This window comes from Leucopleurus acutus (assembly GCF_964270905.1).
Source record: "Leucopleurus acutus genome assembly, chromosome: 11".
NCBI lineage: Eukaryota > Metazoa > Chordata > Mammalia > Artiodactyla > Delphinidae > Leucopleurus > Leucopleurus acutus.
In genome coordinates, this window is record NC_139152.1 from 86,103,681 (window position 1) to 86,131,280 (window position 27,600).

The 27,600-nt window shown below is 35.9% G+C and overlaps 1 protein-coding gene across 2 annotated transcripts in view; it reads left to right on the forward strand.

Moving 5' to 3' along the window:
- HCFC2 (host cell factor C2) overlaps positions 1–27,600 on the forward strand; it is a 46,936-nt gene that overhangs the window by 10,729 nt on the left and 8,607 nt on the right. For both annotated transcript variants that reach the window (XM_082849881.1, XM_082849880.1), the window contains exons 4-14: positions 1,550–1,758; positions 2,498–2,582; positions 4,125–4,231; positions 4,336–4,524; positions 8,264–8,431; positions 8,971–9,023; positions 19,321–19,498; positions 22,615–22,818; positions 23,333–23,406; positions 25,313–25,450; positions 27,048–27,233. In XM_082849881.1, coding sequence (XP_082706007.1) covers positions 1,550–1,758; positions 2,498–2,582; positions 4,125–4,231; positions 4,336–4,524; positions 8,264–8,431; positions 8,971–9,023; positions 19,321–19,498; positions 22,615–22,818; positions 23,333–23,406; positions 25,313–25,450; positions 27,048–27,233 — 1,591 coding nt within the window. The remainder of the gene's footprint in view (positions 1–1,549; positions 1,759–2,497; positions 2,583–4,124; positions 4,232–4,335; positions 4,525–8,263; positions 8,432–8,970; positions 9,024–19,320; positions 19,499–22,614; positions 22,819–23,332; positions 23,407–25,312; positions 25,451–27,047; positions 27,234–27,600) is intronic.

The following is a 27,600-nucleotide window of genomic DNA, read 5'->3' on the forward strand; positions in this document are numbered from 1 at the left end:
CCTTTTTACATATGTTTCGTAGAGTTGTGAATCTTATTCCAGATTACAATAATGTTAAGAAATTAATTTTTTAGTCAGTCTTTCCCAGTGATTATTTAGACCTCACAGCCACGGTTATAAACATCAATTTAAATTTAATTATAAATTACTAGTTTCTTTGCACAACCGTTTCTTTTATTCAGTGTATTCTTTCTTGGATTTCTTTTAATTTTCCTGGATGATCTAGCATCATTTTTTCACAGAACAGTTATATGGCTAAACTGCAGTTGTTGGTTTTTTTGGGTTTTTTTTGCGGTACGCAGGCCTCTCCTGTTGCGGAGCACAGGCTCCGGACGCGCAGGCTCAGCGGCCATGGCTCACGGGACCAGCCGCTCCACAGCATGTGGGATCTTCCCGGACCGGGGCACGAACCCATGTCCCCTGCATTGGCAGGTGGACTCTCAACCATTGCACCACCAGGGAAGCCCTAAACTTTGCAGTTTTATATGTTCTAAAATGTTTAATTTTGCCCTCATATTTGAGTAATAATTTGATTACTCAATTTATTGAGAGATTAGATTCTTATAAGTGTCACTTTGCTCAAAACACTGAAAACATCATGTCATAGATGAGAAGCTTCATGCCAATTGCTAGAGTAAAAAAGCTATGTAGGACATTGCTATGACATTATAGAGTGAAAATTTAAAAAGAAAAAAGTTGCAAAGCAATATTTGTAGTATATCTTGCTTATACATATGTGGGTATCCATAGAGAGAGAGGTCTGAAAGCGTATTTACTAATTATTGTCAATAGTAATTGATTGTTCTGGTTATCTAGTACCATGTAATAAACTGCCCCAAAAGTTAGTGATGCAAAATAGCAACCATTTTATTGTGTTCGTGGATTCTGTACATTGGGAATTCATACAGGACACAGCAGTGATGACTAGGCCCTCAGATGGGAAGGCGTCAGTGGTCACTGCCATGTCTGATGCCTCAGCTGAGATCGCTGAAGGATGAACTCAACTGGGACTGTCATCCTGCGTGCCTACTTGTGTCCTCTCCATATGGTGGTTTTGTGACAGTTGGACTTTCAGGGAGGTTCAGGATTCCAAGTGCAAGTGTTCTGTAGTGAAGCTGCATTGGCCTTCTGTGACTGAGCCCCAGAAGTCACATAGTATCATTTCACCACACTCTATTAGTTGAAGCAGTCACAACCTGCCTAGCACCAAGGGGAGGGGACATAGACCCTACCTCCTCATGGGAAGAGTGTCAGGGAATTTGCAGCTATGTTTTGAAACCGTCACGGTATTGTCATGGACAAGAGTGCTGGCTAAATGATGGCAGGAATTTTTTTAATCTCTTCTGTTCACTACTGATCCCCACAAGAGTGCCTGGTACATAGTAGTGTTTGATGAATACATTTTGAATGAATGAGTTATGGGGTTTCTGCTCTTCTAATGGCTTTCTGTATTATATGAATAAGCGTATGTTATTTTTATAAATAGAAACAAAAAGCAAATAAAAAGTGTAATCATGTTAATGTTTTAATTTCTTTCATTATATCCTAGATATTTAAATGATTTCTATGAGCTGGAGCTACAGCATGGTTCTGGTGTTGTGGGTTGGAGCATTCCAGTGACTAAAGGGATTGTGCCTTCTCCAAGAGAATCCCACACAGCTGTTATATATTGCAGAAGAGATTCAGGAAGTCCTAAAATGTATGTTTTTGGTGGAATGTGTGGTGCTCGCCTTGATGACCTATGGCAACTTGACTTAGGTAAGCTTAAGTTCATTCAGGCTCAGGAATTCATTATGATTGATAAAGGCAAATATAAAAATTGCTTTGAAAAATATTTTTGATTACAGTTTTTATTGAGTTGTACTTGATATGAGTGATTGCTGATCAGTCAAGTTGAACAAATGAATATTTGATTTATGACAGTAACTCTCCTGGGCTCCCTATAAGTCAGGTCACCATATATTCTGGTTTGCCTTGGATGGTCCTGGTTTATGCTTATTGTCCCACATAATTATCAATAGTACCCCTTTCACTCTGTGAGATGTCCCAGTTGAGGATGATTGAATTTATGTGGTCTGTCTACAGGAAATGTGGCGTTAGTAATGTTACTGCTGGTCAGTGAAAAACCTCCTTGCATAACTATTTTAAGGGATCGTAGGAATGAATATTTGGAGGGTATGTGTGCTCCCACTTCTGAGTGTCTTCTACACAATATGCTCTTACTTAAAATGTTAAAATCCTTAATCTGGTTTTAATTCAAAATCAGTAGCACCCTAAATACACCTCTCCATTACAAATACTAACATTCAAGTGTAAATAGATTTCTGTGATTGGCAATTTGTGTCAGCTGGAAATGTTTATTTTAAGATGAAATTCAAGTAATGGTTTTGAAACCCTTTGCTTCATTTTTGTAAGTCCTTTTTTTTTTCAATTCTGCAAGTTGAAGTAATTTGCTATTATTAGATTAAGTTGCTAATATACTTATTTTTACTTTTAGAAACTATGTCATGGTCAAAACCAGAAACTAAAGGGACAGTGCCACTTCCACGAAGCCTTCATACAGCCAGTGTTATAGGAAATAAGTATGGTGTTTTTCTGTTTTTTAGTCTTCCTTTTTTTTGTCTTTTTAACAAACTTAAGAAAGATAGGTACAAAGAAGAGTGATGCTGCTAATTTCTTGAAAATGATTTAATAATGTTTGATTGTGCTTAGTGAAGATAAAGTAATATGCCCACAGGAGCTAAAATACTTACTGTGCATAAAGTAAGTATTTATTGGGCATAAAGTAATATGCCCATAAGAGTCAAAATACTTACCATTTTCTTGTCATGCTGCCTCTTTTACTTCTTCACATTCCTTACAATATCATGCACAGAGTAGGTGTTATATAAGTGTAAGGTAGAGTGTTGTCAAACTGATCTGTCCTCCATCAACAGATTTGACACACATAACTCACTGTTTCTTTTTACATATTTTTCACGTATTGATTTGTACCCAGGTGTGTATTCAGCGTCTATGCTCAATGATTATACTTTGGATGGTGTTATGGATAGAATGTGGACTCTGTAACCAGATTGCCCGAATTCAGGTCTGAGCTTTGATACTTGTCCTATCTGTTCTGGGGCAAGGAAACTTTATTTGTACCTCAGTTTCCTCAAGTATAAAATGTGGATAATAATAAAACCTCCTTCACAAGACTGTCATGAGGATTGAGTGAATTAATACATATAAAATGCTTCAAACAGTGCCAGGTACATAGAGAGCACTCCGTAAAGGTTAGCTGTTACTATCAACAAGTTCCCTTTTTTGTGCAACATTGGGCCAGAATTAGGAATATTGTTTAAATAGAATTTAAGTAAGTGTTTACCTGTGTAGGGACTTCACCTTAAAAGTAATGTTTTAGGAAACAGCTAGTTGTAATTTAGAACCTCATTAGTTCTTCTTAAAAAATAGCCATAAACAAAACCTAATAAATGTTCATTTTTTTAAATAGCAGAACCCTTTTATAACATGTAGTTTTTCCATTGGAACTCTAATATATAAAATAGATTAAAAAAAAATAGAGCTTCTCTGGTTGACATGAGGCTACATGGCCTGAGCTCTTCCTGATGAGCCTTTCTTCTTCAGCAGCCATCGGGCATGTCTCGAGAACCCTTAGGGCCCTGAGGAACATAGTCTAATGGTTTTTGTTTGATGATATCAGTGACCAAAGTTATAAGAAACTTAATTCTCTTTGGTTACTATACACATACAATTCTAAATTTAACTTTGGATGTCATAGATCATTTGAGTATCCTTCTGGCAGGCAACCCTTAGTTTATTGCATACATTATTGATTTTCAAATGTATTATAATTGAAATATTTCCCACTTTGAATAACTTGCCAGAGAGTAATAATTTTGATTCTGTATTGCTTCATAAAATTATAAACTCTTGAAAGAAGACCACTTTATTCACTATCGTATTTCCATTACCTTGACAGTGATAAGTGATTTATTAGTCCTGAAGCTTTGAGTCAAGAAAAAATAAATTTGTCTATTCTTAGCATTTTAAATCTGAAAAATAAAATTAAAGCTTTAGGAAAAAAAACCAGCTACTTTATGTTTTCTTTTTTTGTTGTTCAGGATGTACATCTTTGGTGGATGGGTTCCACATAAGGGGGAAAATATTGAGACTTCACCTCATGATTGTGAATGGAGATGTACCAGTTCATTTTCTTACTTAAATCTTGGTGAGTCTTTTAAGAGTTATTAAAATAAAGTTTATTAATAAAATAACTTTTGTTATTTTGTCATTTAAGAAAAGTAGATTAATCATGGATATTTCTGTCTTTAGATACAGCAGAGTGGACCACCCTAGTATCAGATTCTCAAGAAGACAAAAAAAATTCAAGACCAAGACCAAGAGCTGGACACTGTGCTGTTGCAATTGGCACTCGATTGTATTTTTGGAGTGGAAGAGATGGCTACAAAAAAGCACTGAATAGTCAAGTTTGCTGCAAGGATCTTTGGTATCTTGATACTGGTAGGTAAGAGTATTTAACAAATACAGTTTTTCCTTTAGATAAATAAATAATCAAATGATGTCTGTCTTTTGAGACTTACTGCAAAGCCACTGCCTCTCTTTTTCATGTTGGTTTGGCCAAAAAGTTCATTCGGGTTTTTCATACGTGGAGATGGATAAATTCAGGACGTATTTTGGAGTTCTTGTTGACAGAACCGACTGATTTGGGTATGGCAGATGACAGAAAGAGAGGAAAGAAGGATGAAGTTTTTAGCTTGAATAATTTGGTGGTATTTCTATTTATTGAGCTGGGAAAATTGCGGAGAAAACAGGCTTGTGGAGAAAATGGAAAGTTCCATTTAAACCCCGCTAAGTTTGAAATAAGGAGATCAAGTAGGCAATTGAGGGAATAAAGAAGTCTGGAAGCCAGTAGAGAAATCAGATCTGAAGATGTAGTATGTGTTGTTTTATGAGAAAAGCAGATTATAAAACATACCTATGATTCCAGTTTTTCTTTTAAGTGTATAAACAGAAAAATCTGGAAGGATACACTGTGTACCAAAGTATTATCTAAGAGGTGAGATTATACATTTTTTTAAAAGGTTTTCTCTCTTATCTGTATTTTCTGCAGTAGCATGCATTGCTTTTATAATGTAGAAAGTTTAATTTTAAAATTAAGATACTTGAAAAAGTAATAAGTGGAACAGTTAAGTTGGAGACTAAATGCTTTCTATGGAAGAAGTACATACTAGCAAGGAGGAAAAACTATAGAAAATTGAACTTACTGATTCATCTTTGAAATTGGAAATTATGAGCTGAAGTCCAAGGATAAGCTTCTAATCAGTCTCTGAGATTAGAAGAAAAATGTGCACATATCAATTTTTCTCAGTAGCAAATATGTCACTTTAACCAGATTCTATAAGAGATCTGTGACTTTTAAAAGATTAAAAATCATTGTCTCTGAATGGCCAGTTTTTCCATAAACCTTTCCATAAAAGGCTGTGGACAGGAATATCTTTCTAAAAGTAATCATGGCCACTATCATAAAGGCAAAATGTAGATTTTGCTTTTCCTTGTGATAACTTGGCCTCAGTTTGGGCAGGGGAGGGGAGTAGGGTTCTTCATCTTGCCTTTCTTCACTTTTAGTTAAGTTTTGTGCATTTGAGTTCATATAAAGATTAATATACTTCCATAAGTGTTTTTTATGAAAAATAACAGTCTTTTGCTCACACTTTCCTCCCATTTTCCTTGCTTCACAAGCATGTGCTTTCAGCTCTGTTAAACAGTTCTTATGGTATTTACTTACAGTTCTCCATATAACATGAATATGTTACTTTTATTTTTTTTCAGTTTAGGCATAATATGCTCACTTTCTACCGTGGAAGTTAAGGATTTCTCTCTTCTTCCCACCACTCCTCACCTCTCTCCTATGCACCTTCCCTAACCCCTACTCTCTGAGTATGATTGATTACACCATAATTTTGTTAGATGAGTGTTCAGTGTTTACATTATAACCATATAAATGCTATTCACAGGTGAGCTATGTAGAATATTGTGAATATTTTTTGTTTGCCGTCGATTAGTAATGGTCACTTTTTTTGTTTTAGATCTGTATGTATTTACCACTAATTCAGTCTATGCTCTCATTTGTTTAAATCTTCTCTCATTATGGTTAGATGCATCAGATATTCTATCAAATTTCCTCATCTTGAAGAAATTTCTCCTCCTCCAATCTGAGATGATTGCCTTCCACAAATTGAGCACACCTATCATCTTGGAGTCTCCCTTCATCATCTTTCTGGGGATATCTTTTGCCTCTCACCTGTGCTGGATTCCCTGTTTCCTGGATCTCATATTTTTCCCTTCGTTAGTTTACATCCTCATTTTTGTAGAGCACATCCCAGGAAAAGGGTGCATAGGTGATAAATTTATTTTGAGATCTTGCATTGTTTGAAAATAAGTTCAGTCTTCCTTCCTACTGAATTTACAGTTTGAGCGGAAATAGAATTCTATATTGGAAGTCATTATCCTTCAGAATTTTGAAAGCTGGGAAAAAATTTTTTTGAAAGTTGTTATATTCAAACTTCAGGTGTTTTTGTTAGAATCTAAACCACTTCTGATTTTTGGTCCTTTTAAATGTGACCTTTCCCCTGATAGCTTTTAGAATTTTTTCTTTGTCCCTACCGTTCTTAAATTTTATGATGATGTGTCTTGTTGTGTGTCTATTTTTAATCCCTTGTGTTGAGTACTCAGTGGGCCCTTTCAGTATGGAAACTCATGTTCTTCAGTTGTGAGAATTCTCAGTTTATTTCACTGATTCACGCCCTTCTGTTTTCTCTCTTTTTCTTCATGTAACTTCTTTTATGTGGGTGGTGTACCTCCTGGACTTGTCTTCTTATTCTCTGCTTTTGTTCAGGTATGGGTTGCCTTACTTTGAAAAACATAAATAAGCTGGATTGTGAATAGGATCGTGGAGGAATTTCCATGGGAATAGTTGGAGGAACTAGGCTTAATTACCCTCTAAAACAGGGACATTAGACTGTTTTTGTAAAGACCCAGAGAGTAAATATTTTAAGCTTTTTGGGCCATAACGTCTCTGTTACACCTACTCACCTCTACAGCTGTAGCATAAAAGGAGTCATAGACAATACCTAAACAAAGGAGCATAGCTATATTTCAGTGATACTTTATTTATAAAAATAGGCAGAGACTGGATCTGGTCCATGAGCCATAGTTTGCTGACCCCTATTCTAAAAGATACAAAGAGATAGATATTAGACTTGTTCTATAAAGATTAAATTATAGTGTATAGATTTCACCTCACTAGAAAAATACATTTTCTTATATAATTGTCCAGAGATGGAGTGTACTGCCTTGGGATTTGTGAGTTCCCTAATTTGATAGGTAAACAAAAAGACAGGGATATTGTAGAAATAATCTTAGGTCCTTTTTTCCAGTTCTAATAGTCTATGATTGTTATTGTTTTAGAAATGTTGGTAACATTTTATTCCAAAATAATTACCTGTTTTGGTTAGTACAAGTTTTTCTTTTGTTTCTTTTTTTTTTTTTTTGCGGTACACGGGCCTCTCACTGTTGTGGCCTCTCCCATTGCGGAGCAAAAGCTCCGGACGCGCAGGCTCAGCGGCCGTGGCTCATGGGCCCAGCCGCTCTATAGCATGTGGGATCTTCCCAGACCGGGGCGCAAACCTGTGTCCCCTGCATCGGCAGGCGGACTCTCAACCACTGCGCCACCAGGGAAGCCCTGGTTAGTACAAGTTTTGATAAGAAGGTATTAACTTCAAAGAAGTTACTTCAAAGAAGTTTTTCCAAAATATCATGTCCAAATCATTTTTGCCAACATTAACAGTATTTCTGACATGTATGCTGTTGGCTCAAAATTGGGTCATAAAATTAAAAACTTACCAAGAAGGTAAAATAGCATAGCTGTAACTATAAAGTACTTGGTTTTTCCCCACACTTCTAGGATTAAATATTTTTTTTAATTTGATGACTCAGCTTGGAACTAAATTATTTTGTTTATAGATTTATTCATATAAGGAATTAGATAAATAAAATCAGAACTCCAAATTATTTTTATTTGACCTACTATAGCTATGTTTATCTGAGTAAATTTTTTCCTCTTAGTAAACAGATGAAATGTTCATTGCTGATGTTTTCAGAACTCCAGGTCCACAAGCTATATAGGCAAACTATTGATACATTTGAAACTTTAATACATAATACCAATATTGTTCTTTAGAGAAACCACCGGCACCATCACAAGTACAACTGATCAAAGCCACTACCAACTCTTTTCATGTCAAATGGGATGAAGTGCCTACAGTTGAAGGCTATCTTTTGCAGTTGAATACAGACTTGCCGTACCAAGCTGTGTCATCAGATTCTTCAGCAACACCAAATATGCAAGGTAACATAATTTTCACACTTAAAGCGTGTATGCTCATATGCTTCACGAAAGAAAGATAGTGTAGAAAAGCCTGTGATTAGGCCTGGTTTAAGAAATTTTATTCTATGATGTTTCCTGCCTGAAAAATATGTTTCAACTCTGAAACTTGACTGTATTACCATTATGGTGTAGTAGAACACATAGGCATGTAGGGTAGAATGTTTTTTCTGGAGTTCATTTTGATGTACTTTCTTAATCTGACATGCTACTTGACTTCAGGAGATGGTTTTAATTAGTTTTCGTAAATATTTCAGCTTCTTTCAAAAGTATTTTTAACTAACAGGCACTTGGAAGGAAAGTAAAGGCAAATTTAATTTTACATGTTCTTCCAAAAAGGATTTCAGTCAACTATTAAGCAGACTATTAAGAAAACAGGTAAACTTTGATAAATATGCAACTTTTTAAACCTTTAATATGTAACTTTTAAAAATATTTGATTGTAATGTATTTTCTTGAAGCTAATTTAGAGCATATCAGTCTGAACTTTCCCATTCCTACAGGAGTCAGGATGGACCCACACAGACAAGGCAGTAATAGCATCATTCCTAACAGTGTAAGTTGAAAAAATTTATAACAGTAAATGAATGTTTATGGTTACAGTCCCAATTTTTATTAATATTTTTAGCATATTACCCTAGGACAGGGGTTCTGAACCGTGGCTGCACATCACAATCACCTCTGAGATTAAAAAACAAACAAATAAACACAGATTCCCCATGCCTTTCCCCAGATCTAGTGAAGCAGAATCTTAAAACGATGCCCAGATAACTCTGTTTTTAAGGAAAGCTCCGTATATCATTGTGACAGTAGCCTGAATTAAGAACCCCTGGCCAAGAGATTGAAGTCTCATTACACATAGTATCAGAGGCTAATACAAACACACAAACACACACCCACACTATATATATACGTATATATATATATATATATATATATATATATATATACACACACACATATATATATATACACACACATATATATGTATATATATGTGTGTATATATTTATATATATTTATATGTATGTATATATATATGTTTGGTTTTTGTTTTTTTTTTAATTTAGGTGGTACTACAAGGTTTATAATGAAGAGCAATAGTTTCCTGCTCTGCTCCTACTTGCCCTTGATCCTGCCTCTAGAAACAACTACTTTCAAATATTTTAGCTCTCTTCTGGTATCCACCTTTGTGCTTTTAAATAAAATCCTTGTGCTGCCACTTCTTGACTTTCTAGTTTTAGGTCAATTGTCTTTAGTAATGGAAGATGAAGATTTTATGATCTCTTAAAATATTGTCATTTCCTCCCCTTCCTCTTCCCACATCCTTTAAATATGTTTAGTTGAATCATTATTTGATATTTACATTGTGATGATGACATATTCATAGGTGAGCCATGTAGTGTGCTGTGAACATTGTTCCTTCTTCATGTAATTTTTTGTTTTTCTTGGCATTGTTAACTGCCTCACTTTTTCATTTGCTTGGTTTTCTTCTTGCCTATCATTAATTAATACTCAGATTATCCAATAAAATAATAAAACTCCTCTCAAAATATTCAAACATATAAGGTAGTCTCTTTTTTCTTTCTTCACCACCCCCTGCCCCCGGAACCATTCCTCCCAGGGCCTCTGTCTTGATGCTCTAGTCTGTACTAATTCTTCTCTAAGTCTGCTACTCAGCTGTCAGATTAGAACTTCCATTTGTTTCACTTTGGAAGTTTCTTTTACCTCTTTTCTGTGTTAGAGGCCATTGATCTCATTTCATTCTTTCTTGGTATTCTCCAGTAATTTCCTGAGAAAGGGTTTATGAAAGGTAAACTTCTTGAGATCTTACATATGTGAAAATGCCTTTTCTCTGTTCACGTTTGATTGGTAGCTTGGCTGCGTTATATATAGAATTCTGTATTGGAAATGTTTTCCTTAGAAATGGTAAGACATTTTCCTACTCTCTTTTAGCATTCAGTGTTGCTGTTAAGAAGTCTGTTGCCACTCGGATTCCTGATCGTTTATGTGTGACCTAATTTTTTTTGTTTTAATCCCCAGTTCTCTGAAATTTCAACAGTGATGTACCTTAGAGTGTGTGTCTTTGCTTCATTCACTGTACTGTGCAGTCAGTGGGCTGCGTCATTCTGGAAACTCATGGCTTTCATTACTGATTATTTCCTCCTTCCACATTCTCTTTCTCTTTTTTGGAAACTCCTGTTAATTGAATGATGGTCCTCCTGAACTAATCCTCTGATTTTACTTTTCACTTTCTATTTTTCCTCTGTCTGTTCTGCTTTCTGAAAAGTTTCTTCATTTATGTTATAAATCTTCTATGCAATTTTTAAATATATTCAACCACATATTTAATCTCTAAAAGCCTGCTCTTATTCTTTATTTCTTTTATGACATTTTATTTTTGCTTCATGAATGTAATATTTTCCCTTATCTCTTCAAGAATTATGCTTTTTTTTAAAAAATGGAGTTATATTCTGCTCTCAACATTATTTCTTTTTTTCAAGCTCCTTTTAAAAAAAATTTGTTTTGGTCTTGGACTTCCATGTTAGAGGCTGTTATCAAATGTCTGGTGATGCTTGGCTGTCCTTTCATGTTTAAGTGAGGCGTTAAAAATGAGCTTGGAAGATGTCTTAGTCCATTTGGCCCGCTATAACAAAACACCACAGCCTAGGTGGCTTATAAACAATAGACATTTATTTCCTGCATTTCTGGAAGGCTGGAAGTCTGAGATCAGGGTGCCTGCATGGTAGAGTTCTGGTGAGGAACCTCTTTAGGGTTGCAGACTGCTGACTTCTCATTGTATCCTCACATGGTGGAAGGGACAATGGATCTTTCTTGGGCCACTTTTTTTTTTTTTTTTTTTTTTTTTTGGCGGTACGCAGGCCTCTCACTGCTGTGGCCTCTCCCCTTGCGGAGCACAGGCTACGCCACTCCGCGGCATGTGGGATCCTCCTGGACCGGGGCACGAACCCATGTCCCCTGCATCGGCAGGTGGACTCCCAACCACTGCGCCACCAGGGAAGCCCTGGGCCACTTTTTTTTTTTTTTTTAACATCTTTATTGGAGTATAATTGCTTTACATTGTTGTGTTAGTTGCTGCTGTATAACAAAGTGAATCGGCTATACATATACATATATCCCCATATCCCCTCCCTTTTGCGTCTCCCTCCCACCCTCCCTATCCCACCCCTCTAGGTGGTCACAATGCACTGAGCTGATCTCCCTGTGCTATGTGGCTGCTTCCCACTAGCTATCTATTTTACATTTGGTCCATGCCACTCTCTCACTTCGTCCCAGCTTCCCTTTCCCCCTCCCCGTGTCCTCAAGTCCATTCTCTACATCTGTGTCTTTATTCCTGTCCTGCCCCTAGGTTCATCAGAGCCATTTTTTTTTTTTTTAGATTCCATATATATGTGTTAGTATACGGTATTTGTTTTTCTATTTCTGACTTACTTCACTCTGTATGACAGACTCTAGGTCCATCCACCTCACTACAAATAACTCAATTTTGTTTCTTTTTATAGCTGAGTAATATCCCATTGTATATATGTGCCACATCTTCTTTATCCATTCATCTGTCGATGGACACTTAGGTTGCTTCCATGTCCTGGCTATTGTAAATAGTGCTGCAATGAACATTTTGGTCCATGACTGTTTTTGAATTATAGTTTTCTCAGGGTATATGCCCAGTAGTAGGATTGCTGGGTTGTATGGTAGTTCTATTTTTAGTTTTTTAAGGAACCTCCATACTGTTCTCCATAGTGGCTGTATCAATTTATATTACCACCAACAGTGCAAGAGGGTTCCCTTTTCTCCACACCCTCTACAGCATTTATTGTTCGTAGATTTTTTGATGATGGCCTTTCTGACCGGTGTGAGGTGATACCTCACTGTAGTTTTGATTTGCATTTCTCTAATGATTAGTGATGTTGAGCATCCTTTCATGTGTTTGTTGGCAATCTGTATATTTTCTTTGGAGAAATGTTTGTTTAGGTCTTCTGCCCATTTTTGGATTTGGTTGTTTGTTTTTTTGATATTGAGCTACATGAGCTGCTTGTATATTTTGGAGATTAATCCTTTGTCAGTTGCTTAGTTGGAAAATATTTTCTCCCATTCTGAGGGTTGTCTTTTCATCTTGTTTATGGTTTCCTTTGCTGTGCAAAAGCTTTTAAGTTTCATTAGGTCCCATTTGTTTATTTTTGTTTTTATTTCCATTACTCTAGGAGGTGGATCAAAAAAGATCTTGCTGTGATTTACGTCAAAGAGTGTTCTTCCTATGTTTTCCTCTTAAGAGTTTTATAGTGTCCAGTCTTACATTTGGTTCTCGAATCCATTTTATTTTTGTGTATGGTGTTAGGGAGTGTCCTAATTTCATTCTTTCACATGTAGCTGTCCAGTTTTCCCAGCACCACTTATTGAAGAGGCTGTCTTTTCTCCATTGTATATTCTTGCCTTCTTTATCAAAGATAAGGTGACCATATGTGCATGGGTTTATCTCTGGGTTTTCTATCCTGTTCCACTGATCTATATTTCTGTTTTTGTGCCAGTACCATACTGTCTTGATTACTGTAGCTTTGAGTATAGTCTGAAGTCAGGGAGCCTGCTTCCTCCACCTCTGTTTTTCTTTCTCAAGATTGCTTTGGCTATTCAGAGTTTTTTGTGTTTCCATACAAATTGTGAAATTTTTGGTTCTAGTTCTGTGAAAAATGCCAGTGGTAGTTTGATAGGGATTGCATTAAATCTGTAGATTGCTTTGGGTAGTATAGTCATTTTCACAGTGTTGTTTCTTCCAATCCAAGAACATGTGTATCTTTCCATCTGTTTGTATCATCTTTGATTTCTTTCATCAGTGTCTTACAGTTTTCTGCATAAAGGTCTTTTGTCTCTTTAGGTAGGTTTGTTCCTAGGTATTTTATTCTTTTTGTTGCAATGGTAAATGGGAGTGTTTCCTTAATTTCTCTTTCGGATTTTTCATCATTAGGGTATAGGAATGCAAGAGATTTCTGTGCATTAATTTTGTATCCTGCTACTTTACCAAATTCATTGATTAGCTCTAGTAGTTTTCTGGTAGCATCTTTAGGATTCTGTATGTATGGTATCACGTCATCTGCAAACAGTGACAGTTTTACTTCTTCTTTTCCGATTTGGATTCCTTTTGTTTCTTTTGCATCTCTGATTGCTGTGGCTAAAGCTTCCAAAACTATATTGAATAATAGTGGTGAGAGTGGACAATCTTGTCTTCTTCCTGATCTCAGTGGAAATGGTTTCCGTTTTTCACCATTGAGAGCAATGTTGGCTGTGGGTTTGTCAGATATGACCTTTATTATGTTGAGGTAAGTTCCCTCTATGCCTACTTCCCAGAGAGTTTTTATCATAAATGGGTGTTGAATTTTATCGAAAGCTTTTTCTGCATCAGTTGAGATTATAATATGGTTTTTATCCTTCAGTTTGTTAGTATGGTGTAACACATTGATTGATTTGTGTATATTGAAGAATCCTTGCATTCCAAGGATAAACCCCACTTGATCATGGTGTATGATCCTTTTAATGTGCTGCTGGATTCTGTTTACTAGTATTTTGTTGAGGATTTTTGCATCTATGTTCATCAGTGATATTGGCCTGTAGTTTTCTTATTTTGTAACACCTTTGTCTGGTTTTGGTATCAGGGTGGTGGTGACCTCGTAGAATGAGTTTGGGAGTGTTCCTCCCTCTGCTATATTTTGGAAGAGTTTGAGAAGGATGGGTGTTAGCTCTTCTGTAAATGTTTGATAGAATTCACCTGTGAATCCATCTGGACCTGGGTTTTTGTTTGTTGGAAGCTTTTTAATCACAGTTTCAATTTCAGTGCTTGTGATCAGTCTGTTTCTATTTTCTATTTCTTCCTGGTTCAGTCTCGGAAGGTTGTGCTCTTCTAAGAATTTGTCCATTTCTTCCAAGTTGTCCATTTTATTCACATATAGTTGCTTGTAGTAATCTCTCATGATCCTTTGTATTTCTGCAGTGTCAGTTGTTACTTCTCCTTTTTCATTTCTAATTCTGTTGATTTGAGTCTTCTCCCTTTTTTCTTGATGAGTCTGGCTAATGGTTTATCAATTTTTTTTTTTTTTTTTTTTGCGGTACGCGGGCCTCTCACTGTTGCGGCCTCTCCCATTGCAGAGCACAGGCTCCGGACGCGCAGGCTCAGCGGCCATGGCTCACAGACCCAACCGCTCCGCGGCATGTGGGATCTTCCCGGACCAGGGCACGAACCCATGTCCCCTGCATCGGCAGACGGACTCTCAACCACTGCACCACCAGGGAAGCCCTATCAGTTTTTTTAATCTTCTCAAAGACCCAGCTTTTAGTTTTATTGATCTTTGCTATCATTTCCTTTATTTCTTTTTCATTTTGTTCCTGGTCTGATCTTTATGATTTCTTTCCTTCTGCTAACTTTGGGGGTTTTTTGTTCTTCTTTCTCTAATTGCTTTAGGTGTAAGGTTACAGTTTATTTGAGATTTTTCTTGTTTCTTGAAGTAGGATCGTATTGCTATATACTTCCCTCTTAGAACTCCTTTTGCTGCATCCCATAGGTTTTGGGTCGTCGTGTTTTCATTGTCATTTGTTTTTAGGTATTTTCTGATTTCCTCTTTGATTTCTTCAGTGATCTCTCAGTTATTTAGTAGCATATTGTTTAGCCTCCATGTGTTTGGATTTTGTAGGTTTTTTCCCTGTAATTGATATCTAGTCTCATAGTGTTGTAGTCAGAAAAGATACTTGATATGATTGCAATTTTCTTAAATTTACCAAGGCTTGATTTGTGACCCAAGATATGATCTATCCGGGAGAATGTTCCATGAGCACTTGAGAAGAAAGTTTATTCTGTTGTTTCTGGATGGAATGTCCTATAAATATCAGTTAAGTCCATCTTGTTTAATGTATCATTTAAAACTTGTGTTTCCTTATTTATTTTCATTTTGGTTGATCTGTCCATTGGTGAAAGTGAGGTGTTAAAGTCCCCTACTATTATTGTGTTACTGTCAGTTTCCCCTTTTATGGCTGTTAGCAATTGCCTTATGTATTGAGGTGCTCCTATGTTGGGTGCATAAATATTTACAATTATTGTATCTTCTTCTTGGATTGATCCGTTGCTCATTATGTAGTGTCCTTCTTTGTCTCTTGTAATAGTCTTTATTTGAAAGTCTATTTTATCTGATATGAGTATTGCTACTCCAGCTTTCTTTTGATTCCCATTTGCATGGAATATCTTTCTTCCATCCCCTCACTTTCAGTCTGTATGTGTCCCTAGGTCTGAAGTGGGTCTCTTGTAGACAGCACATATACGGGTCTTGTTTTTTAATCCCTTCAGCCAGCCTGTGTCTTTTGGTTGGAGTGTTCAATCCATTTACATTTAAGGTAATTATCAATATGTATGTTCCTATTCCCATTTTCTTAATTGTTTTGGGTTTGTTATTGTAGGTCTTTTCCTTCTCTTGTGTTTCCTGCCTAGAGAAGTTCCTTTAGCATTTGCTGTAAAGCTGGTTTGCTAGTGCTGAATTCTTAGCTTTTGCTTGTCTGTAAAGGTTTTATTTCTCCGTCGGATCTGAATGAGATCCTTGCTGGGTAGAGTAATTTTGGTTGTAGGTTTTTCCCTTTCATCACTTGAAATATGTCCTGCCGCTCCCTTCTGGCTTGCAGAGTTTCTGCTGAAAGATCAGCTGTTAACCTTATGGGGATTTCCTTGTATGTTATTTGTTGTTTTTCCCTTGCTGCTTTTATTATTTTTTCTTTGTATTTAATTTTTGATATTTTGATTAATATGTGTCTTGGCGTGTTTCTCCTTGGATTTATCCTGTATGGGACACTCTGCACTTCTTGGACTTGATTGACTATTTCCTTTCCCATATTAGGGGAGTTTTCAACTATAATCTCTTCAAATATTTTCTCAGTCCCTTTCTTTTTCTCTTCTTCTTCTGGGATCCCTATAATTCGAATATTGGTGTGTTTAATGTTGTCCCAGAGGTCTCTGAGACTGTCCTGAATTCTTTTCATTCTTTTTTCTTTATTCTGCTCTGCAGTAGTTATTTCCACTGTTTTATCTTCCAGGTCACTTATCCGTTCTTCTGCCTCAGTTATTCTGCTATTGGTTCCTTCTAAGGAATTTTTAATTTCATTTATTTTGTTGTTCATCATTGTTTGTTTACTCTTCAGTTCTTCTAGGTCCTTGTTAAACGTTTCTTGTATTTTCTCCATTCTGTTTCCAAGATTTTGGCTCATCTTTACTATCATTACTCTGAATTCTTTTTCAGGTAGACGGCCTATTTCCTTTTCATTTGTTAGGTCCGGTGGGTTTTTATTTTGCTCCTTCATCTGCTGCGTATTTCTCTGTCTTCTCATTTTGCTTAACTTACTGTGTTTGGGGTCTCCTTTTCGCAGGCTGCAGGTTTGTAGTTCCCATTGTTTTTGGTGTCTGCCCCCAGTGGGTAAGGTTGGTTCAGTGGGTTGTGTAGGCTTCCTGGCGGAGGGGACCCGGTGCCTGTGTTCTGGTGGGTGAGGCTCGATCTTGTCTTTCTGGTGGGCATGACCGCATCCAGTGGTGTGTTTTGGGGTGTCTGTGAACTTAGTATATTAGGCAGCCTCTCTGCTAATGGGTGGGGTTTTGTTCCTGTCTTGCTAGTTGTTTGGCATGGGGTGTCCACCACTGGAGCTTGCTGGTCATTGAGTGGAGCTGGGTCTTAGCGTTGAGACAGAGATCTGCGAGATCTCTCGCTGATTGATATTATGTGGGGCCAGGAGGTCTCTGGTGGTCCAGTGTCCTGAACTCATCTCTCCCACCTCCGAGGCTCAGGCCTGCCACCCAGCTGGAGCACCAAGACCCTGTCAGCCACACAGTGTTGGCGTTCACCATCAGGAAAAGGGGGTGCTCATGCACTGCTGATCCACTTGTGAATTTTTCAAGTTTTTGTGAAAACAATCTTGCACAATCTGTTTTAAAAAAAACCAACAAAACTCTTTTGCCACTTTTATAAGGCACTAATCACAGCCCAAAGCTACTTCCTAATACCATCACCTTGGGGGTTACGTTTCAACATATAAATTTGTGGGGGACACAGACATGTCAGACCATAGCAGCTCTATGCCTATGGGCATGCTTGATTAGTAGACCTTAATGAGGGTTTTTGAGTGAGGATCTACAAATATCAGTATCTTATCTTGTGAACCAGTGGGTTTCCCCTGAGACTTCTCCAACCTCTTGCTTAAGGGCTCTAAGCCTGGCTATCAATATTCTGGGAGCTTAATGCAGAGAGGGCAGTGTCTTTCTGTTCAGTATGCAGACTTTCAGTTAATCCCCATTTTTAGTATCGGTGCCCCTCCTCCATCCTCACCAGAGAGACTCTGTACCATGGTCCAGAGACTCCCATTTTAATCTTTCTACCTATCTCCCTTCTTCAGTTCGAATGGAGGTGAGGAATCTGTCTGCCTTTGTATGCTGGAAGAGCAGAGCTGGGGCTGCAGACACTTTTTATATAGTCTTCTATATGATGGTCCTCTGGTGTTCTGCACTCTGCACTTCAGCCTCCAAAGAACCTGATGCCCCCAATTTCCAAGCCTTTCTGGGCTCTTCAGCAAAACCGGTTCACCTCTCAGTCACTTTCCACCTACAGGCTCTTAGCTTTAGCTTTTTCTGCTTTATAAAGTCATACCTCATTTCTTGCACTTTGCTTTACTGTGCTTCCCAGATAGTATAACATGGAGACTTGGTAGTGAAATAAACTTAGGGTCAAATTCTAGCTCTGCTACTTGCTGGCTGCCGGACCCTGGGTGTGTTATTTAAGATCTCTCTGAGTCTCATTTTTTTCCATCTGTAAGCCAGGGGTGATTTTATCCAATTTATAGAATTCTTATGAAGATTAAATGAGATACAGACTTTATAACTATGTAGCACAAGGCCTGTCACATAATATAATGCTCCTTAATGGTTGTGGCTGTCATCATCATCATTTATTAACAGTAGCACAATCACTATCAATTAGAAGGGAAGTAGAGGGCATATTATGGACAAGTATTCTTAGAGCTATGAGAAATTATAATTGATAATATAGTTATAATTGACATTAAAGGTGGAGACAGAAAAGTAACAAAAAACATGTAACAAAAAAGAGGCAACGATATTGGGGTATTAGAATGAAGCCAGATCACTTTTATGGTTCAGTAGACCTGTAATTATTGCTATATAATAACTGATGTTCACATTGATGATTTGAATTATCAAAAGGTTTAAATATGTTTGTTATAGTGTCTTTAAGAAGACAAACAAATGTAATTAGGAAGATTCCTATCTAGACTGTTTAATGGTGAAGAATATTGATATGTATGTATTAAATCTTGAAGCCTATATGGAAAACTCAGTCATATAGAATAATTCATATGCTTGAAGGTTTCATATAACTGAGATTTTTCTCTTAGGAGTCGTAAAATCTTTAGTGTACATGTCTGATCTTGTTAAGAAAATTTGAATGTTAAATTCAGTATCTTGGGTGTTGTCACCTATGTTACGTATGTATTTACTTGAATACTAACTACCACTTGTAAAAATGTAGATTTTTTTTTTTTTTCCCTGAAAATGTATTGTTCCTTTTCCCTTCAGAACTGGTCTTTTGAGAATGAATATTAAATGGAAAGAAATTGTTTCCTTAAACTATTATAAAATTTAAAGTATAATCCTGTACAAATTAAGAATATTATTTAAACTGTTTTGTATTTTGGAAAATTTATTTTCAAAACATTTAAGTTATAAATTATTTTGCTTGTTTTTTACATGTATTTCTATTTAATTGAACATTACTTGCTACAATAAATTATTTTACTTCTTGTAGATCAGTGATACAATGAACAGTGCAAAATCTGAACATACAGCTATGAAAGGAACTTCACTGAAAAACAAACCAGAACTCAAAGCATCAACTGATTCTAATGCCACTTTACATTCATCTTTGGCAACTAACGCTTCTAATCATAACAGTTGTGTGGTGGATATGCTAAGGAAAAATGAAGGTATAAAGATGGCATTCTAAATAAAGCTTAAGCTTTTTATAATAATGGTAGAAAATTTTAGAGTCTTTGAAAAAGTAAATGTTATATGGTTTGGATCCATTTTCAAAATATAATATATACCTGCCATATTAACCCTAATTAGAATGATGTCAAGATACCAAGCAAGAACTTACCTGAATAGTAAAGATTAGTTATTAACTATAGAATTTAAATGAGGCGAGCTCTTGTGTACCATTTGAGATTGGCCAGTGTGTTCAGTATCACTGTTCCATTACCCTGTTGTCCTAGCACTTATAACTATCTGCAGTAATTTATTTGGGGCCAGGATTTTGTCTATCTTGTTCACATAAAGTTCTCCAGCACCCAGATTCATGCCTGGTAAATAGTAATCACTTAATAAATAAATACATATTTGTTTACCAAGTAACTGGATTATCCCCAGAAAGGTAGTTCATTTATGAAACTGTTGATTAGCCTGTTGAATTCATGGTACAGCTTGTAATTTGGTGATCCTTATATTTTAAAGTATTTAATTTGAATATTCTGATACCATTCGAGATATATTAAGTGTTGCCTCTGATTTCATTGTCTAAAATCACTTTATAAATCTCATTCTGATATATCCCTGACGTAGGAATATGTGGTTTTATTTTTAATTTGAAAAAAATTACGACCTTAAAGTATTCAAGGAAAATAATTTCCTATAGTTTTTCTAATTTTATTATTTGTGGAAGAGGAGAGCACTTTTGTTTTGTTGATTTTCTGATATAAGGGAATCATTTGGTCAAAATTATAAAAGCTTGGTCTTGGACGTCAGTTTAAATTTTTTTTATAGTGATTTTCTATGTCTATCATATAAAGAAGTTTATACTCTTGAAAACAAATATGAGATTTGAGAATCTTAATGTACTCTGAATCCTACTTGTAAGGCAATTTGGATAAAATTAATATTAGTCAAATGGAGAAACAAGAGTGGTTGTACAATGACAGTGTCTGGCACATAGTAGATATTCAAATGTGTGAATGAATGGTTACCCAATTTCAGGTTAACAAGAGGAGATTGGGCTTTTTCTCTGTAGGTTGGAGTAGCTGATATGTTTCTTTCTTTTTTCCTTTTTTTGTATGTTTCAAAAGTGAAAGAGTGACACAATTAGTTGTGTTTCTTTTAATTAATTTATTTAATTAATTTATTTTTGGCTGCGTTGGGTCTTCGTTGCTGCACGTGGGCATTCTCTAGTTGCAGCGAGCAGGGGCTACTCTTCATTGCAGTGCGCGGGCTTCTCATTGTGGTGGCTTCTCTTGTTGCAGGGCATGGGCTGTAGGTGCGCAGGCTCCAGTAGTTGTGACATGCAGGCTCAGTAGTTGTGGCTCGCGGGCTCTAGAGCACAGGCTCAGTAGTTGTGGTGCATGGGCTTAGTTGCTCCACGGCATGTGGAATCTTCCCAGACCAGGGCTCGAACCCGTGTCTCCTGCATTGGCATGCGGTTTCTAAACCACTACACCACCAGGGAAGCCCCGCGATTAGTTTTTGTTTTTTATTTTGGAAAGGACATTCTAGCCTCACCCTCAGGAAGAGTTATAATAGGAAATGGTTGGGAGACTCATTAGGAGGTTCTTTTAGGACTCCAAGAGATGCATAGAGACTAAAGCAGTGGGTGGGATGGAGAGGAGAGAATACATCAGTTCAGAGACCTTTAGAAAGTAGCACCTATTAGATTTGGAAACTGGTTAGATATGAGAAATAAAAATGAGTTGAACATGGCTCCCAGTTTTCTGGGTTGGACATTCAGTTGTTGATGAAGATAGGAAATACAGGAGCAAGAACAGATTTGGGGATAAGATAGGTTCAACCTTGAACTTACTGTTTTTGAGGCACTTGAGTTACATATTGGTAAAGATTTCTAATAGGCAGTTGGATACTTAGGTCTGGAGTCTAGGAGGCAGTTCTTGGCTAGAAGTATAAATTTAGAAATTAAGAGTATCTAACATGTAAGCTCCACAAGAGCAGGGACCTTGTCTGACTTGTTTACTGCTGGATTCTCAGGACCTGGCACTGCACCTGGGACATGTATTTGAGAGATGTATAATTCGTGAATGGTAGCTAAAACAACAGGAAAATATGCAAGGGGAGAAAAGAAAAGGCTTAGAAACACCTGCATTTAAAGAGTCATTTGAAGAAGAGAAGCCAGCTAAAGAGATTGAAAAGGCATTCCAAGAAGGTTAGGAAAAAAGATTGGTATCATGTTTTTTACCTGTATAGTGGGCATCACTGTTTATGACTATGCATTTATGATGTATGCATGAGTGAATACAAGTCATAGACAGAAACAGTTTCAAAAAAGAGTATGTGGTGAGGATTGTTTACATTGCAGAGAAGTCAAGTAAATGAAAATAGATAACTATCCCTTAGAAATAAGTATCCCTTGACATTTGTCAGAGCCATTTCATTAGAGTTGTGTGCTGGATCAAATTTGGGGAGGTCAAGGAAGTAGAGACTGCTCTAAAGGAAGTTAGCGAGGGGAGATGGTAACTGGAGAATACTTGTTTATAATGTTTATAGACTGAGGGCCAAAACTACTGAAGAAGAATTTGAAAACACCAAAAAGAAAGGAATGATTGATAAAAGAGGGTCCCAAAGTATGCAGAAGGAATGGGACCAAGAGCACAAGAGAATAGATTAAACTTCCTTAGGAGAGAAGTCATCATCTGAAATGGAAGAGAGGACAGAGGGGTTGGGCACAATCATAAATACATTTCTAGTTTAGGACAAGAGAAGGCAGAAAATTGGTGGCATTCATGCCTGATCACCTCTTTTTCTTTTCCTAAAATGGGAGGAAAGGCCATTTGATCTATGACTGAGTAGAGTTCAAGAACAGTGATTCAATGTTTAGAATGGAAGAAGGAGCTGAGAAGTTGGAAATCTGTTATGGATATAATGCACTTTATTTTTCTAGATATTTTATGCCTAATGGTTAAGTCATATGACTGACTTTCGTGGTGCTCACGTTTACGATTTTAAAATTGAAAATGCCAAGAATTGGGTGACAAGAACTACAAGATACAGCAGTTATTTGCAGGTGTTATGTTAATAATTAATCCTTTCCCTTTAATTTTAGGTCCTCACACTTCAGTAAATATAGGTGTTCTAAGTAGTTGCCTGGACTTAAGAACAGTAATCCCTGAAACTTCTGTATCCAGTACTGTTTCCAACGCACAAACTATGGTAACCCAGCAGACCATTAAAACTGAATCATCCAGTACAAATGGGGCAGTTGTTAAAGATGAAACTTCACTAACAACATTCAGTACCAAATCTGAAGGTTTGAAATGTGTTTCACATACTGTATTTTGAACCATTTTTGTATATAAATTCATCAAACGTATTTGTTTTAGATGGGAATTGCATTTCATCTTGGATTGAATCAAATATAAAAGGATAAGGTACCTTACATAAAATAGTTAAATTAGCACACACTGTAATACAATCAGAATGTATCTTTCCTACCATGAACTTATTCTGCAAAATTTTTTTTCCTTAGAAAAGATTAGTTCTAGGCTGTGGAGTAACAATTCTCCCAGCTTGATTGATTTCTGATTTTGTAAATTCTCATTTTATTCTTTTGCAATAGGAATTGTGTTTCATGTTTGGTGAACATTCTCTGAAGTTCCAACTAGTCATCAAATCCTTAAAAAATGAACTTTGTGAATTAGTTCAAGTTAGAGGGTCCATATTTCCAATTATTGTGATTTTTTGTATATTTATAATTATATTTTAATATATCTGTTTGATAAGTGATTATGTAAGTCTTATCTGATGAATTGTTTAATTTTTAGTTGATGAAACATGTGCATTACCTGCAACTAAGATCAGCCGTGTAGAGGCACATGCTGCAGTGATGCCATTTTCTGTAAGTATATTACCTGGACATGATATATGTTTACAGACGGTTAAATATGCTTTAAATGCTGAGCACCTTTAACATAAATTCAGGAAAAGACTCGGGTATCCTCTAGTAATTGTTTGACATAGATTGGAAAATGAAGGGTTAAAGAGAAAACTGTTCACAGTATAATGTTAAGTGGAAAACTGTGGACAAAATATATATACTGCATTCCCAATTTTATTAAAAACACACACAGTGTGTACATTCACACTCTCACGTGAGTCCTCACACATCTGCACTACGATGCTAGATGACTTTCTTCAGGTTGTGGGGCCAGAGATAATTTTCATTTTCTTCTTTATGCTTTCAGGATTTTTCTGTAATGTTACTTTAATAATCAGAAATGTGTGTGTATACATACATATGTGTATATATTGAAATTATATTAATGGTTTAAAGAGTAAAAGGACATGTTATAAAACATAAAACTTGAATGGCTTTATTGCTAACTACTTAATAGGAGAACAACAGAATATTGCAATACCGAGTCAGGCATACCTGTAGGGTATCCCAACAATCACTGACATTGGGTTTTTTGGTGGAAGGCCAGAATTAGTCTGCCTGGTACCAAATTTAAATGCTAGGAATGTGCCTCACAAATAGTATACTAAGATTGTTTCACTTAGATGAATACATGTGTTTGTGTATATCTTTAAATTTATTTTTAAATTCTCAGTCATTTTAACTTTATTGCTATGAGCAAGAGTTTTTATTTGACCTAAAATTTACCTTTTAGAATCTTCAAGATTAGTCTATAGTTGTAGTTTTCTTTCAGTCATGATCTTATGGCTTTTGATTCTGTATTTACCTTCATCAGCTTTCACCTTTCCAGAATGTTAAGTCCCAGTGTTCTTAGACTCTTCTCAGAGAAGAATTATTCAAATGAATTTTTATCTCTTAAATCTATTTTACAATGCATCAGCCAGAGTGGTATCTGTTATTTCAGTTGGAGCCAGTTGTTTTATAAAAGTTGTTGAAGAGAGTTTTTACAACTTTAAAATGAAAACAAGTTTAAAGCTATTCCTTTTCTAAAAACCTTAAAGACTCTTCTAGTTAGCTCGCTTTGTCATGTGTGATAGCCTAAGTAACAAGTAATGTGAATTATAAGCATGTACCTCTGCTGTTATATATTCAAGACAGAAATAAATAACTGAAGTGCACATTTGTTTTGAGCTTCTGGAAACAGTGTCTCATTTATAAAGAAGATGGCTTAAAAAGGTTAGTTCCAGGGTTAAGTATAATTCACTTATCACTAAAAGTAGCTTAAGGTAGAGGAAGTTTATTAGTCTTAAAGCAAGGTAAAAATGTAAAACTGTTTAATCTGTTCCTCTTTAGTATATAATAAATTATATTCAAATTGCATTTTAGTTTTGAACATTTTTTCTCCTTTTAGGTTTGGAGAATCACAGGTATTTCAAGTGCAAAGATCACTGAATTTCTGCTAGTTGTTTTTGAATCTAGAAATAAGCCAGCTTGGAATGAATTTTTCCTTATTTGCTCCTTTTGGAGCAAGTTGTAGTGTCACATTAAAGGGATTATTACATTTTCTGAGAGAGTCTCTGAAATGACAATGTTCTATAAAACAGCTGGCATTTTAACGTATCACTGATTGGAAAGCATGCTAACTCCAGCTAGGTTGATAGCACAGAGCTACTGACTTGGAGAATGCCTGTCACTCCCTATGTTTGAATTGGCAACCCTGTTTCACTGTCAGTTGACCTAATCTGTTAAGAGTTTATTTACTTATGAGCTATTAATTGTGGTGTTTACCCATATACCTACTTGTAGATCACTGCATGGATTATTAAATCTTGAAATTTCTTGTATGTTCAGTAAGAGTCTTCATAAATGTTTCTTTCTCTGAAATTAGAAAGAGACTCCTTCAAATCCAGTGGCCACAATGAAAGCAGGAGAACGACAGTGGTGTGATGTAGGAATTTTTAAAAATAATACAGCTTTGGTGAGCCAGTTTTATTTGCTGCCAAAAGGGAAGCAAAGCATCTCAAAGGTAGCTATTGACATACTTTCTACACGGTTAGTTACAAGCCTCAAGAATGAGAGTTTAAAAAGTAATCCTGATTCAGGACATTCGAATGAGTGAAATTGGGATCTGTTTACAATCTATAATTGCGAGTTCTATATATAGTTATCTTGTATTCTTTTTTAAGACTCTTTTTATAGAATATATCACAAGCAGGTTATTTTAAAAAATCTCATACAATCACTGGGCTGAATTTTGAGTCATAAGTGATATGGTCTGGCCAGTACAGATAAAGATTTTTTGAAATATCTCTAATTTTGTTACCTGGTGTGTTTAAAGAATGTTTAAAGAACATTTTTTTACTTAGAACTTTTGTTACTCCTAATTTCACAGTTTAAAAAGTTTAAAAACCCCTATGCTATTGAATACAATCTAATTTTCCCTTAATTCTAAAGTCCCTTAAAGAGGACCTCATATATATAGATGAGACATTAACCCTCTAAGAATTATGAAATAGATAACAGCTCCAAAGCATATTGAACTAATACTTTTCTGGAATGGGGAATTTCAGAGAGGGAATTGCCAAAGAAACACATATTCAGTTTGAATCTCCCAAAGATCTTACTAATGGGGAATATATTATTTATCATTATATTTTAGTTTCTCTAATATTACTTCTGGTGTCTCACTTTTACATATTGAATTCTTCCAATTCTTGACAAAAATAGATATCCTAGTTAATAATTTGTTGGTATTATGCCTAACAAAATTTCTGGCTGTAGTTTGATTTCATATACATGGAAATATCCTTATCTAAGGGCCTAGTAGCTATGTTTTTCCCAAAAGAAAGAAAAGAACATAAAATTTAGAGCCAGTAAACTTGAATTTGAATCATTAGTTCCAGTACTTGACAGTGTAACGTTGGACAAGTCACTTGTTTAACCTTGCTGAGACTCAGTTTCCTCATCTGTGAAATGGAGATGACCTAACTTCCTTAAAAAAATGGGATGGTACATTGGCACTACCTGTCTCACAGTGGTGTAGTGAGAGTTAGGGAGAATATGTAAAAATTGTTTGAAAGTTGTAGATGTTATGATCTTCTTATGCAGAGTATGCAGTCCAATTATTTAATTTAACATTTTTTCAGCATCTGCTGAATATTAATTATTAAAATGCTCTGTACTACGTGCTAGTCATTCCTTTTCTATCAAGTTTGCTTGCCTGTGTCCAAAGGGTATTGTTCCTGGCTAGACTGTTTGACAGTAAATTTTCTGAGGTTTCTACTCCACGTTAAGTTTACATGGAGATAGTTGTTACCTTGTTTATAGTGGTCAGTTTTTTTCTATCTCCATACTCTTCATGTGCAGAATACCCTTATATTTCTTTTTATAGCCAGTGATTCTCAACTGGAAAGGCACTTTTCCTCTGGATGAGAATCACCAATTTATGGGCGTAAGTTACTTTTGTTTTGGGGGAGGGGGGGTTCATTCCATGTATGAAAGAAGAAAATAAATAATGTGAACTACAACCCTAAAACATAATTCATTCTTTAAAAGTTTTGTTATTTAATGAAAAAATAATTAATTGCATCTTTTCTTTGACTTTTGCATATATTATATTTTAGATAGGAAATGCAGATGTACCTGACTACAGTTTACTTAAGAAACAAGATCTTGTTCCAGGCACAGGATACAGATTCAGGGTTGCTGCCATCAATGGTTGTGGAATAGGCCCTTTCAGCAAAATCAGTGAATTTAAAACTTGTATTCCCGGTTTTCCTGGAGCTCCTTCTGCAGTCAGAATTTCAAAGGTGAGACATCAGGTCAAGACTTAATGATTTAAACTACTGAGACTTTGTACATGAAGTAAAACTATCAGTTTAGAGATTCTTGTTAGTGTCTGATGAAATGAGAGGTATCTAAAAGGGGTAGATTAAAAATTTTTTAAATATTTTTCTCTAATCATTCATGATATTTTTAAGGACCAAAATTTCAAGCAGAATTACAGCATCCAAATTTTAGAAGGTCAGGGAAATCTGTGTATGCTTCTTAATATTAGCTTTGTTCTTGTTATTATGGAACCAAAAAGTTTTGTGCTGGAGAATTTTAATAGAACACATTTAATTGGATTATATTTTATCCTAAGGTCCTATCCCTATTTAGAGAAGATAAGGTCTG